The 13,694-nt window shown below is 29.4% G+C and overlaps 2 protein-coding genes across 4 annotated transcripts in view; one reads left to right on the top strand and one right to left on the bottom strand.

The window, feature by feature from the left end:
- Ubr3 (Ubr3 ubiquitin ligase) overlaps window positions 1-5,123 on the bottom strand; it is a 102,452-nt gene extending 97,329 nt beyond the window's left edge. For both annotated transcript variants that reach the window (XM_068776963.1, XM_068776965.1), the window contains exon 1: window positions 4,599-5,123. In XM_068776963.1, coding sequence (XP_068633064.1) covers window positions 4,599-4,815 — 217 coding nt within the window. In that variant the 5' untranslated portion in view covers window positions 4,816-5,123. The remainder of the gene's footprint in view (window positions 1-4,598) is intronic.
- Window positions 5,124-6,035: 912 nt separating this feature from the next.
- Ddx56 (putative ATP-dependent RNA helicase DDX56) lies at window positions 6,036-13,050 on the top strand. 2 transcript variants are annotated; one of them, XM_068777582.1, is made up of 11 exons: window positions 6,036-6,283; window positions 6,359-6,583; window positions 6,759-7,021; window positions 7,741-8,001; window positions 8,174-8,375; window positions 9,165-9,314; window positions 9,900-9,997; window positions 10,807-10,948; window positions 11,564-11,791; window positions 12,550-12,630; window positions 12,801-13,050. In XM_068777582.1, exons 1-10 carry the CDS (start codon window positions 6,224-6,226, stop codon window positions 12,622-12,624), a joined length of 1,704 nt encoding a protein of 567 aa, XP_068633683.1. In that variant the 5' UTR covers window positions 6,036-6,223; the 3' UTR covers window positions 12,625-12,630; window positions 12,801-13,050. The 2 variants fall into 2 exon arrangements, with proteins under 2 accessions (XP_068633683.1, XP_068633682.1); XM_068777581.1 differs by having other exon boundaries at window positions 12,550-13,050.
- Window positions 13,051-13,694: the final 644 nt, after the last annotated feature.

Raw genomic sequence — 13,694 nt, 5'->3', positions numbered from 1 at the left:
ATGTCTTGCCTATAGTCGCAAGCTCGATATCTAAAATTGTTGAGTCTTAATTATAACTTAACTATGGCCAAAAGTCAAACTAGGTAAGTCCAACTCCAGCTGAAGTTCGGCCGGTCAACTACGAAACATCTTGTGCTATATTCTTCTGTGCCTAAAGACGAAAGTTTACAACCAATGTGTATTACCAGTGATGACCTACAGGTGGACCTTTGACGTTATTAAGGTCGTCAAAAAGCACAAGATGCGGACCATCTCTGAATAGTATTATTAGAAATGTATGGAGAAGGCCTGTACCCAGCGGTGAATGTCCTAAGACTGAAAATGATGACGATGAAATAGTAATTGTTTCAAAAAAAATTGTACTCAACCACTGGGACCAACGAACTTGTCTTCCGACGAACACAATCATAGTTGGCGAACGCGAAACCTACTGCGCGGCACTAATCGATATATGATCCAGAACAAATGTTGGTTATTTTTAGTAGTGGATCGGAAATGGTAAACACATTTTAGTATCAACCATAAAACTACTATACAGATGAATGCTTTTAAAAATATTTGAAACATTTTACATATATAAATAGAAAAAATATCATTTGATCTATCTATCTCTGTACTTTCTTATAAGTAGTAAAAAAAACTATAACTATTGATAATAAATGTCATATATTAAGGGGAATGGAAAGTAATATTAGTTTCTGTCGACATATTTTACAGAAAAACCAATTGATTTTTACTGCTCCAGCATTGAAATTTTGTATACTTGATGGCAAAAGGTTGGTGATAAGGAAGGTGAATATATTGTTGGTTAGAAACAAAAACTTCCTAAAGATCTAGTGTGAATTTAACTTAAGAAAGCGACATTACTTTCCAATCCCCCTGATATATTGTATAATAACCACACAGACAAAAATTGTCATATCTAACTTTTAGATGCTTGTGTTCAATTAAGTAATTTATCTAATTAGACATACTACTCTTACTGTTATTTGCATAATATATATAATATTTCAAAAAAAATATTTGTCTCTGAGAGATAACTTTGAAATACACTAATAGAAAAAATCCTCATTCTTAAATCAATTAATAGGAAAAATAATTAATAATGATAAAATCTACATAACATTAAAAATTGTGTGAACTTGTCGAAGGATGCATTGTCTATGATGCTATTGTATGTGCATATAACACTTGCAGGAATTACTCATTGCTAATGAATAAATAACACAGAATTTTTAGTAAAAACCAACATGCCAATCTTATTTAAAATAGAACATTATTTATATCATTTTAACCATAGACTGTCCACTACTGGTCACAGGCTTGACCAATTAGTGCCCAATAATTGGACCAGCAGAAAGCAGAATGCATCTGGTATCTTTCGATGACCATAAGAATGTCATCTGTCCACCTATAATTAAAATACTTACATCCTAGCTATAGGATTATGTATTTATAGAAAAACCTTTGAATTTTATGTATTTTTCATTAATTATTTTCAAGCTATTTCAAGAAATGCTTATATTTACCAAGATATATTGAGGATATGATAAAAAAACTTCTATTGTACATTTTACTAATAAGTATAAATAGCAATGCTACACAATTTAAGATAATTTTCTGTAAGTATCTTCATTTAAATTTTATTCCATTTAATGTCTTGTTGCTTACAGCCATGTAATTTTCTCATTGGAACACCATGCCTCTTTCAGGGAGGATGATTGAAAGGGTTATACCGTTACAACAAAATGTTACCTATAGTTGTTGCCAACCTTCACTCTTGATCATAAGCCGTAGCTACTAAGCTTCCAAGACTCTTTTTATTACTAAAAATGAATATTATATTGTGATGCCTATAGTGGAAGTTTTTTCAGGCTTATAAAAACTTGGTTAAAGAGATTTTAAATTTATAATGACTATGTTGTACCTAAAATTATTTTACACTGTGTAAAGTTGTCAAAGCGCAGTGACAAAGATACTATAATTATTCATGCATAAAACATTTGCCCCAATTACTCATTAATAATTAAACAGCTAACTAAAAAAATTTCTAGATGTAGCGCATGATCTAATCTTTTATTCATTATGTATATAGTGTATACAGGTTGTTTAGTCATAAAGCTTCTAATGAGGTGAATGTATAGCAAATTTGCTATCATTTAATGAATGGTTGACCTTATCCAAAAATCAATAATTGCAAAAATAATTTGGATTACTGCATATTACAATTAAATAATGTTTATTCCCTGCTGATTTTATACTGCACAAAGTTATTGCACCTGTTCCATTTCAGTCCAAAGATAAATGAATGTGGCATATATCGGCATGTTTCATTTACTTATAAAGGGAGGTTGGTTAAAACAGTTCAAGCTTTAAATATTTATGTTGCCATTGAGCTGAACATTCACTCCTTTAAAAGTTATACATCTATAACAAAATACCTTGTAAATGTAGTAAGTACTAGTATGAAAAAAGTTCCACACAAAACATTACACATGTCTGACATTAAAAAAAATTAAAGTAAGATGTGTATAATATTTAGTTTATTTATAAAACTAAAATGTTCATATATGAAGTATGTGAAAGTATTTCACACATATTTCAGCAACCTCATTTCTGAACCTGTCCTTCATAATCTTTTGTGATGTCACTTCAAGTTATCAAAGGACAGTGCCATGAATCATACAAGGTCAGATCACATCTGTTGTTTGACATTGAAGTGTAAGAAAGAGTACAATGTTATACTCCTTAGTAATAAAACTTGTTAATTCTTTTATAGGTTAACAAAACCTTATTTAAAAGGCGCAGTATTATTAATATATCATTTAATTCTATTTCATATGTATTAGAAACACTGTAAACAAAACAGAAGAATGTATAGTAACTTTTTTGAAATCAATATAAATGCACAAAGAAATTACTTAAAAAAAATCAAAACCTTTTAATAAAATATCTCATAACATAATTAGATTTAGATTGTCCTAGTATTTTTTAACTAAGACATAGGTGGCCCTTAAAACATTTCTTGCCACAGAAATTTTTGAGGATTTTCTATTCAGTCCACATGGGGCAATATAACACATTTTAAAAATAAATAAGGTTATTTAAGATGTATGCTTTATACTTTTCAACACCGCAAAGCTATAATTACGTGGTGTGAACTTATCTATATTTGACACTACAATTAATTTTTTAAGAATCCTTTGTTTTTCAATGAATACTGCAAATGGCATGAACGGAAAGTGCAGGAGGAGTTGTATATGCCCCACATGGCATGGAATGTGTCAATAAGTAACTGTAAAGGTGGTTTATCTAGAGGTGTAAAGGGTTTAAAGCTTGTACACTTATTCCTAATCACCTGTATAAAGTGATCACTTTGAAATATGCCAAATTATTTTTTTTTTCTATTAGAATGTGAAAAGCCAACCACTTCTGGCAGTACAGTCTAAAAGGTCAGATAGTAAACAATAATTAATTTTAATAAATAATAATCAGAATTTTCAATAGATTGTTTCTTACTACATTATCATTACATCATTCATTACTACTTGATTTTGAATCTATAACCAATCACTAACAAACTAAACAAAAGTAAGGATATTTATACTCTACAAAGTGGTTCAGTTTATCATCTCATCTGTTTAAGTAATTGAAGGTATACTTGTCATTCATCCATTACCATCTCTGGATCATATTAAAATAAGTGCTTTCTGTATGAAATCAACACATGATAAATATACATCCAAGTATCTAATATCTAATAAAAATTAGCAAACAGTTGAAGGTATGCAAAATTTTTCTGAAGTCAAACACTGCCCCTTTGTTACATAATATCAATCTAAACTTATTGAAGACCATTTCAGTACATTAATTCAAATATTGTTATATGTTAAACAATGTACTCAAACTCCAACTATGCATCTAATATTCTCATATGCACTGTTTAAATTACCAACCTTGATAAGAAAATACATTTGAATTAGAATTTCTTTGTTAAACCATATGTACTAGAGATGAATGTTAACCCAAAATAGGTTAATTCCAATTGGTATGTATTGGTCCTTAAGATAATAAATAGTAACTGAGGAGAGGCTTTAGTGAAATCTTCTAGAACAGTCATCTTTGTTAGATGTAATGTAAAAAAATGCTAAAATCAATTTCAAAAATAATAACCTCATTTTCTCTATAACATACATAGTAAATTATTGGTAAGTAATTTTCTTCATTGCATAATATGAATATTGTTAATATAACAGTGATATTAGGTTATAAAACTGTCCTAGAACAATTAGCAGGAGCAATTTTAATTTTGTTTCAGTTAATTTTTATTAAAAAATAACTAAATAATACGTCTAGATGGGTCAGATTTTATGTTCACATCGAGCAATAATATACTCTGTTAAAATCGCTAACTCATTTCAACATAATTATTTTTATGAAGATACTGCAGAAATCGCTGCAGGATCCTTTACAGAATTATATTTAAAACAAAACGAGAAAATAAAGAACGTAAAGTGACAACGATAACCTGAGTTTAGATCATAACCTAGAAAAGCCCGAGACAATTAAAGAGTACAGTTATGATTTGATGAACTTACCAACGGCCGCGAATTCGTCGGGTGTCCTCCCGCCGGCCAACAGCCACCGACACCAATCTATCGTCTCCCATTCGTCAATAGCTTTGCTGGGATTTAGGAGCACATCTAGAAGTGGGCCTAGGTGTTGGGGCGAACCACTGGCGCAGTCCGCATGTATATAGGAAGCTGCGCCCCTTTTACCCTTTTTCATTAACACTTGGGCTGTCGAATTAGACATTATTGCACACAATTCACTATCACTTGCTTCGACGGTAACACTGCACACATAAGTCACTATATATTTCGGTCACTCACGGAAGAAACACCATTTCCAGTTTTACATAAGGCAATGAACTGCGGCCCGTAACGCATCCGCAGCCAAACATTTTTAAAAAGGTCACAACTAATAAGAAATATAATAACACTACAAGTTAACGTAAATATGAGTAACAATGTTAACGCAGAGAGGCTTGTATAAGAATTTATTGAATTTAACAATTGAAAATAATAATAGAGTAATGCAGAAACAACTCGGCCATTTAATAGTGTTGCCACATGGGTATAATACAAATAATTATATATTCTCTGTGAGGATAATATGATAAAGGCAATAATTTTTTTTTTGGCAGAGTACATTTATACACAAAGTTTTACCCGTTTTATTGTATAATCACTCAGTATATATTATTTATTTGAATAAATTATTAATAAATTAGGTATTTAAATGAAGTTTTATGAATATTAAACTATTGAATTTATCATTCCTCTAAATCATCCCCTAGTCAAAGCTATAAACTAAAGGATTTTAAATAATCTTTTTAAATACAAACTTACTTAGATAATAAAGGTACATATTTTTAAAGAATAAGTTAAGGTTTAAAGTCGTTAATTGAATGCGTAATATGCCTAAACATTTTTGTAAAAAAAGATATGTGTATTGAATAATTTTTGCTAAACTGGAAACTATACTACTAATAAGAGTCATACACTAGTAAATTTATAAATTTATGTAATTAGGAACCAAAATATATTTTCAAGTTGTCTTCCGAATGTAATGATTCATTGCCATTAGTTATGATAATAATGATTTACTTTTTGTAACTTTATTGTAATAAAAATAAGAGGATTTAAAAAAATATGGATTAAATCATAACTTTTAAATCTTAACCACAATAATAATTATAATAACAACGTATACCTGTTTAGTAATTAATTAACTTCCATCGTTTTCGTAACTTACTATACTAGAGAGGTGTCATTCGGCAGCGGAAGAACACTTACTTAAATAGATTTTAAAAGCCTAATCGCATACCCAACCTATTGATTTTACGTGAAATTTAAGTAAAGTTTCTTTTCTTTAATGAAGCCCCCATTATTGAAATTTAACTGTTTAACCGTCGTTTAAATGTTGCTGGGTGTTGCTTTAGTCTGACACGGATTTACTTTATCTACAACGTGCATTATCTCTTTGTCTGTGGCGCAAGGCATCGTAACGCATGGTGTTTGAAGTTATACTGCGTGTTTGTTTTTCTAGTTTTCGATGAATGAATAATATATAATCTAATAAATTTATCACAGTTTTGTCAGATTTTATCTTATATTAAATAGTTATTGTTGTTATTGATCAGACAATATTTAAATACAAAATGGATGAAGAAAAAAAGGTTATGTTTCATGAAATGGAATTGGACGATAGAATTCTTCAGGTAAATGCAAATAGTTAATAAAAATGAAGTATTATATTTACACCAGAAATAATAATTATGGGTTATTTTTTTTAGGCTATATCGCAGTTGGCTTGGCCACATCCAACATTAATCCAAGAAACTGCAATTCCTCTACTTCTAGAAGGTAAAGATGTTCTCATTCGTGCTCGTACTGGGTCTGGAAAAACTGCTGCTTTCGCAATTCCCGTCATTCAGAAGATATTGAATTTGAAAATTACAAGTACTCATCAATGTATACGAGCCTTAATTTTGTCTCCTAGTAAGGAATTATGTGGACAAGTAAGTGTTCTTTGTATTGTAGTTTATTACTTCAAACGATTTATACAGATATTTGTTTAACTTTGATAGAGATGAAAAAAAAACACATGTGTCAATTTTTATTTCTAACCAATGGATTGAAAATTAAATTTGGTAATGACCAAAAATTTAACGAATATATTCTTGTAATTTGCAGATCACATCAGTAATAGGTGATTTGACTCTCAAATGCTCCAGAGAAATTCGCTGTATAGATATTTCTTCAAGTGGAGACATGCATATACAAAAGTCTATATTATCTGACAAACCAGACATTGTAGTTGCCACACCATCAAGAGCGCTAGCACATTTGAAGGCAAAAAATATGAGGTTAAAAGAAGATTTGTCTGTGTTGGTTGTGGATGAAGCTGATTTAGTGTTTTCTTTTGGTTATGAAGATGAAATTAAGGAGCTATTAAGGTAAACAACAATATTGTGTAATGGTTAATTGCTTTTGTAATTGATATTTTACCGAATGATTTTTAAAAAGAATAGTATCTGAGTTATTATGGAGTTGAACAAACTATTTGCTTAGATATTTAGTTACTGGAAAAATGCTTCATTCCTTCAGTACTCTACACCAACCAGTTGAAGTTCTAAAAGAGCATTTGACATGAAATGTTTAAATTGGCTTGTTTGTTCTTGGATTGAATAATAGTAGTAAATTACTAAAATATCCATTTATTAATGCAGTTAAATTGTTGTGTTTAAAATCTGACAACAGTGATTAAATGGATAATATGATTATAGATTATTATGTGACCCAAATGGTAAGGAAATGACATAAAAATGATTACAGAAATAGAAATGATATATGATGATGAGATAAGTATAATAGAAATGAAAACAGTATGTCCAAAGAGAAATATCAAAAGGATATTTGATTTTCACCAAATCAAACTAGACCATGATGGATTAAGGTTCCATTTCCAAGTAAAAGTGTTGCAGCTTTTAGTACATTGTAAAGTAGTAACTTAATAAATTTAGTAAAAGTTTATTTTATTATTAATGAATGTACATGGCATCGGAAATAAAATTTCCTATTTTATATGATACATGAGGTTGCTTGTCATTTGTGTATTCTAAATGTAACCTTGTGAAGTATAAGTTTAGTTATTAATATATTATTTCTCTTTCAGTTACTTACCAAAAATCTATCAAGCAGTACTTGCTTCAGCGACACTATCTGATGATGTTTTGAGCTTAAAAAAGATTGTTTTACGGAACCCTGTGACACTAAAACTGGAAGAGCCAGAGTTGGCGCCATCATCTCAGCTCCAGCATTACCATTTGTTTGCTGAAGAAGACGATAAAGCGGCTATTTTATATGCCCTTCTTAAACTAAACCTTATAAGAGGGAAGAGTATAATTTTTGTTAGAACAGTAGATAGATGTTATAAGTAAGTATTTTGATGCTTTTGTAAGTTGAGATCTAGAGATTTACACAGTAGATGGATGTTAAGTTAATATTTAAAAAAATTAATTAGTTGGAACAGATGTTTAAAGCTTTCTAAAATAAAACTTATTAAAAATTTACTGTCATGAATAAAGTATTGCCTTGTTTATCTACAGATTAAAATTATATTTAGAACAGTTTAAAATTGGTTCCTGTGTCCTGAACTCTGAGTTGCCAGCTGCAGTCAGATGTTTATCTGTAGACCAATTCAACAAAGGGCGATACCAAATAATAGTTGCATCTGATGAAAAAGCATTAGAAAAGCCTGATGGAGGATTATTACCTGCTGGTGAATGGGGAAAAGGAAAAAAGATGAAGGTATTTTGTTTTTATTTTTTTTCTCTACTCTTAATTTTTCAATCATGATGTGTACATATGTTTTCTCTTTTAGTGAGAAGAGAGAAAGAGGCTTATGTCTAATATTAGGAAGATATAAGGATAATATGTTGTATTCAAGAAATATTAGCTTAGATTAAAAGATGTCTTGTCAAAAAATAAGCATTTTATGCCAATAGTACCATTTTAAGATTTCAAATAAATTTGATTTAATTTTTAATCAACTTAATACTGGCGAATTTGTAAACATCTATATTGCATTTGGTGATGGAATTCCAAATACAAATTTATTTAAAATTGCATCTGGCTAAAATTCTAAACAGGGATGACTTCTAAGTAAAATTAATACTGTTAAAAGCCTTAGTCAAAATAGCAAACTTGAATTCATTCAATCGCCTTCACACTTTTTTTTAGGAAAGTAAACTAAATGAACATTTTTAAAAATGACTAGTGCGTGGTTATTATTAAGTTTCAATCTCATTATCATATCAGCTGCAAGACACCCACTTCTAGACATAGGCTTTCACTAAAGGTAGCCATGATGCACCATCCAGTAATCAATAAGTTTAATATATGTTTTTCATTAATTTATTTTTGTCTCAATATTACAGTATGAAATATAAATTTAATCTTTAAATTTTCTTTAACTTGTCTGTGTTTATAATCTCATTTTATAATACAATAAATAAATACTTGCTTAACATGTTTTTGACTGATACTATAGAAAATGTATCAGTACAATTTATTTATCCACATTTTTTTTAATTTCAGCAAAAATCGAAGCGGAAAAAGGATAAAGAGTCTGGCGTGTCGCGCGGTATAGACTTCCAGCATGTCTCCAATGTAATTAACTTTGACTTCCCCCTGGATGTGAGCTCCTATGTACACCGCGCCGGGCGAACTGCTAGGGGTAACAATCAGGTAATTATATCAATATATACATGTTTTTAATATACAAAAAATAAATTTACTTTTTTATGAATAATAAACAAGACGTTCAAACAAAGCAGAAAAGTTTTATATAGCTATGTGATATAAGTCTCTTTTGAGAGACTCAGTACCATATTCCTAGTAGTTCACTCATAAAAAAATGAGTGCAAACATGTGTACTATTTGCGAAATAAATTTCGGGCTTTGAATTGGAACAGCTTTTAATAAAAGAAGTTATATATGAAACAATATACATTTTAATCAGGCTATAGCATAAAAAAATGATTTTTTATTCTTTTATTGCAAAAGTGGCTGGTTTACCCACTCTGTGTCACTAGACAGTTTACTTTTAGTTTTCTTTTCAGAAATATGTTATCATAAATAATATATCAATAGATTAATAATTCATACAAAAGTATTTCTGCATTCTTAATCCTTGGCTTTTAATAAAGTAAATATATAATAGGGAATATCCTTATACTAGCATGAAGACACTTTTTTATAACCCTACCACAGATTATATAAAAGTTGAAGAAATATTTATCCTTTTTTTGTTAATTTTTGTATTGTTTTTAGGGGTCAGTTCTTTCATTTGTATCAATAAGGGAGAAGCCACTTATGAATGCAGTTGAAGAACATCTGTCAAAAGGATTTAACGGAGAGAAAGTCATGCAGTAAGTTTCTTAATTATAATATTAAAGTAATCCAAAACTCTGTGCACAGTGTTAATAATTCTGTGTGTAAGAAAGGACCAATATCTAGCCACCTCCGCACATGCATTTCTTATTTAGGATGGACTTCCGCAATGTAACGCCTGAATCCATTAAAAATTCTGTGTGTTATTTTTAGTGTATTTGTTATTTTCATTCTTTCTTCATTTTTGTAGTTGCTCTCTGTATTTTGTAGACAGATCTATAATATTAGAATATTTTATTAACATAGACATATAACATTAGAATATTTATTAACAGATGTTTTTGATTGTATATTGTATAATGAAATTTTTAATTAATTATAATATATTCTTTTAACACTTGTTATAAAATCCTATTATTGGCCTAAAAAAAAGGAGATGATAAAGCTTAAGAATTAATTTATTACTGTATTATTGAAATCATGAAAATCATAAAAATACAAAATAGATTTCACAGAACTGGGGCGCATTTGAAACCCTTGTAGCTAGGTATGTTTGATCAATTAGATTCTAGTTTCTATCAAATAACTTTCTTTTAGCATTCTTTTAATCATGTAAATAGTGATGATATTGAATAAATTATATATTGATTTATGTTTTCATATATACTATTATCTTGGCTTGTATGCAGTCAAGAAACTGCCAGTGAAAGTCAAAATACTATAAACATACATAAAGGTGTCTGTATTCACAAAGAAGAAGCACTGACTCCAGCATTGATAAAATTACTACTGCAACTTCCTTTATATGTAAATAAATTCTAATGTAAGCATTTTATTTGTTTATCAGAAAATATGAGTTCGCGTTAGAAGAAGTAGAAGGGTTCCGATATCGGTCGCGGGATGCGTGGCGGGCTGTCACCCGGATTGCGGTCAGGGAAGCTCGGCTTAAAGAGATCAAGCAGGAGTTGCTTAACTGCAAGAAGCTACAGGTAACCGTCATGATTATAATCTTTGAATAATAAAATAGAAAATTTTGAGGTAGACTAAAAGATTTTAAAGTAAACAATTCTACCTGTATATGTAGAGAAACTCCCCACTAGGAGGACTGGTATGGCTTAGTCAAAGTTGTAATAAGTCGCTGTATGTAATGATGGTGGTATAATTTGTGGTAAGAATTATAATTCTGCCCAACACTTTTAGGAATAATAGCCTTGTAATTAAGTTAAGGTATGTCTCACTAATAATTTAACTAGCTCTGGCATCTTTCAAACACCCACCTACTAGAATATGAAAATACTTATTCCGTATTCAGTAGTGGAAATTAATGTAGCAGTGTCACTATGCTAAAAATACCTATAATTACAATACATTTCTTATATAATAAATGACTATATCTATATATATGTCAGTTGAATGAATTATTCAAAACTGTTCAATGACAAAATGTCAAGTTAATTAAATGTTTAAAAAAAACTGTTATTACATGATGACACCCATAAAAACATAATGCATTGATGAACGACTAATCTTCTCTCTGACTACCACATATCTTCCTCACGACTCTACATTATCAAAGCAAAACTGAAACCAATTCTCTATTTCAGGGTTACTTCGAAGAGAACCCATCAGACTTGGCAGCACTGCGGAGGGACAAAGCCTTGCATACTGTGAGACTGCAGCCACAATTGGCTCATGTACCAGAATACTTGTTGCCTGCTGCGTTAAGGAGTGACGAACCAGAACCGGAAGCAGAACAAACACCAGAGCCCACAAAGAAGAGGAAACAAAAACATACTGCAAACTTTGGAAGTGTAAAGAGACATAAATATCAGGTGAACACTTGTATATTAGTAATTAAAACAATTCTCATTTCAAATAGAAACATATTAAAGTATGGAAACCACTAGAATTCAATGTACATGTAAACATAAAAATGTAAGAAACATTTTTGTGTTATAAATTTAGAGTTACTAAACTAAGTAAGAATTAGATAACAAATATTTTTGAGCTATCATTTATGAAAGTGTTAGCTATAATGGAATGAATTTTGAATCTAAAATATTCCAGAATAATTAATTTAAATTTTTGATTATACAATTAAATGTTGTTAAAGCAATCATGCATCTGATTATCCCGCATCAGTTTATACTAAAAACATATAATTGGTTATAGAGGTAAAATATTTAATGAGGTAAATGTAAAGCTCATTAGCTTTCAATAAATGTGTTATACATCCTATCTAAAAATATATAGTTTGAGATATAACAAATAATGTAAGTATTGTATAGTATGAAAAAGCGTTTCCAAAATAGAGATTACAGCATATTAATGTTTAATATTATAAAATGCTTCACAGTAATTACTTTATACAGAGTGGTAGTGAGTGGAAATATCTGTTAAAAAGCTTTAAAGATTTTTGCTTACAAATGAAGCAATACTTTCAACCCTTTAATATGTTTACATTTATAAAAAACACCTGTATATCATTTGCTATACTACTAAAAACTATACTTTTTATATTAAATTAATGATTTTTAAAATAGTGTTAATGTGCATAAATGATGTGTAATAATAAAGTTTTTTTTTTCAGGCGCGCCAAAGTGACCCCTTGCGAAGCTTCGCACTGAAGAATTTGAAAAAAGCCACCCCTGCCGGCGATACGTAGCACCTTGTTAGTATTCAAGACGAAAGAGACAATTTTATAATTAATTAAAGAATGAAACTATCCATTTTTATACTCAACTTGTATTTGAACTGTTTTTATATGAAATTTGTTTTTATAAAGATATATGTTAAATGCAAATAAATGAGTCTTACGTGTTGTTTTTTTCTTTCACACAGTGCGCGCCGGTGCGTGGGTGCGTCGTATGGTTAGTTGTCGGGATGTTCGGTTAGTACTGAGCAAAGATGTTAATCTATACATGGGCCCTTTTAACAGCCATGACACTCTGATTGCTATTAGATGTTTATAATATTAAACAATGAAATAATTTTTAAGGACCTATGTATAAATTTAAATCTTTGGTACAGAGAGATCATGATGAGCTCTTGTTGCCTGCTTGTCGTAAATAAATATGTTGTTTTTTTTCGTTTAAAATATACTTGTTTTCTTTTTATTTAATTTCGTAGATAGGATTCTGATACTATGATAATACTTGCTATTTCACAGTTATTTATTAAAAGCTGTTTTTAAAGGTTATGGTATAAATTGCTATTAAATTACAATAGTCTTGAAACAGTCAATTAACCTTTATATCAAATTTTTATCAAAAAGGTAAAGTATATTAAAATCTTTTAATTTAATACAAAATTGGAATAAACATGAAAATAAAGGTTGAAACTTATATTGTTATTTCAGACAATTGAACAATAATACTTATTATACAGGTTCAAATAAGACAAAGATTTGAAAAAATAGAGATAAACAAAAATAAATGAATTGCATATTTGGAAATGAAGTTATTAAGAACTGATTTATCATATGACAATATATAAATATCATTTTTAAAGGTTCACAGTGAAAATATGTAAACATTGCTGTCTGTGAAACTATTTAATCATTTCACAGGCATTTATTCTACTTATTATTTTAATGAGCACATGTTTTTGAGAGGATTTGCAGCGTTTATTATTACAAATAAACATTTATATAAGTATTAATGAATTAAACCAGCTTGATATCTTATCATTTTTTTACATCATTACATAAATTATACTAATAATAGTGAAGATATT

The sequence above is a fragment of the Battus philenor genome, unplaced genomic scaffold, assembly GCF_028537555.1.
Source record: "Battus philenor isolate CCGP_79_NKW_IND1 unplaced genomic scaffold, ilBatPhil1.0.hap1 SCAF_13, whole genome shotgun sequence".
Classification (NCBI taxonomy): domain Eukaryota; kingdom Metazoa; phylum Arthropoda; class Insecta; order Lepidoptera; family Papilionidae; genus Battus; species Battus philenor.
The sequence above is the reverse complement of the archived record's forward strand: the minus strand, read 5'-3'. Positions and strand labels throughout refer to the sequence as shown.

Excerpts from the sequence above, each read along its gene's own strand:
- Ddx56 (XM_068777582.1), top strand. The coding sequence starts at position 6,224 with ATGGATGAAGAAAAAAAGGTTATGTTTCATGAAATGGAATTGGACGAT. Across the intron at positions 9,315-9,899 it reads CTGCTAGGGGTAACAATCAG|GGGTCAGTTCTTTCATTTGT; the intron begins GTAATTATATCA and ends TATTGTTTTTAG. Across the intron at positions 11,792-12,549 it reads TAAAGAGACATAAATATCAG|GCGCGCCAAAGTGACCCCTT; the intron begins GTGAACACTTGT and ends TTTTTTTTTCAG.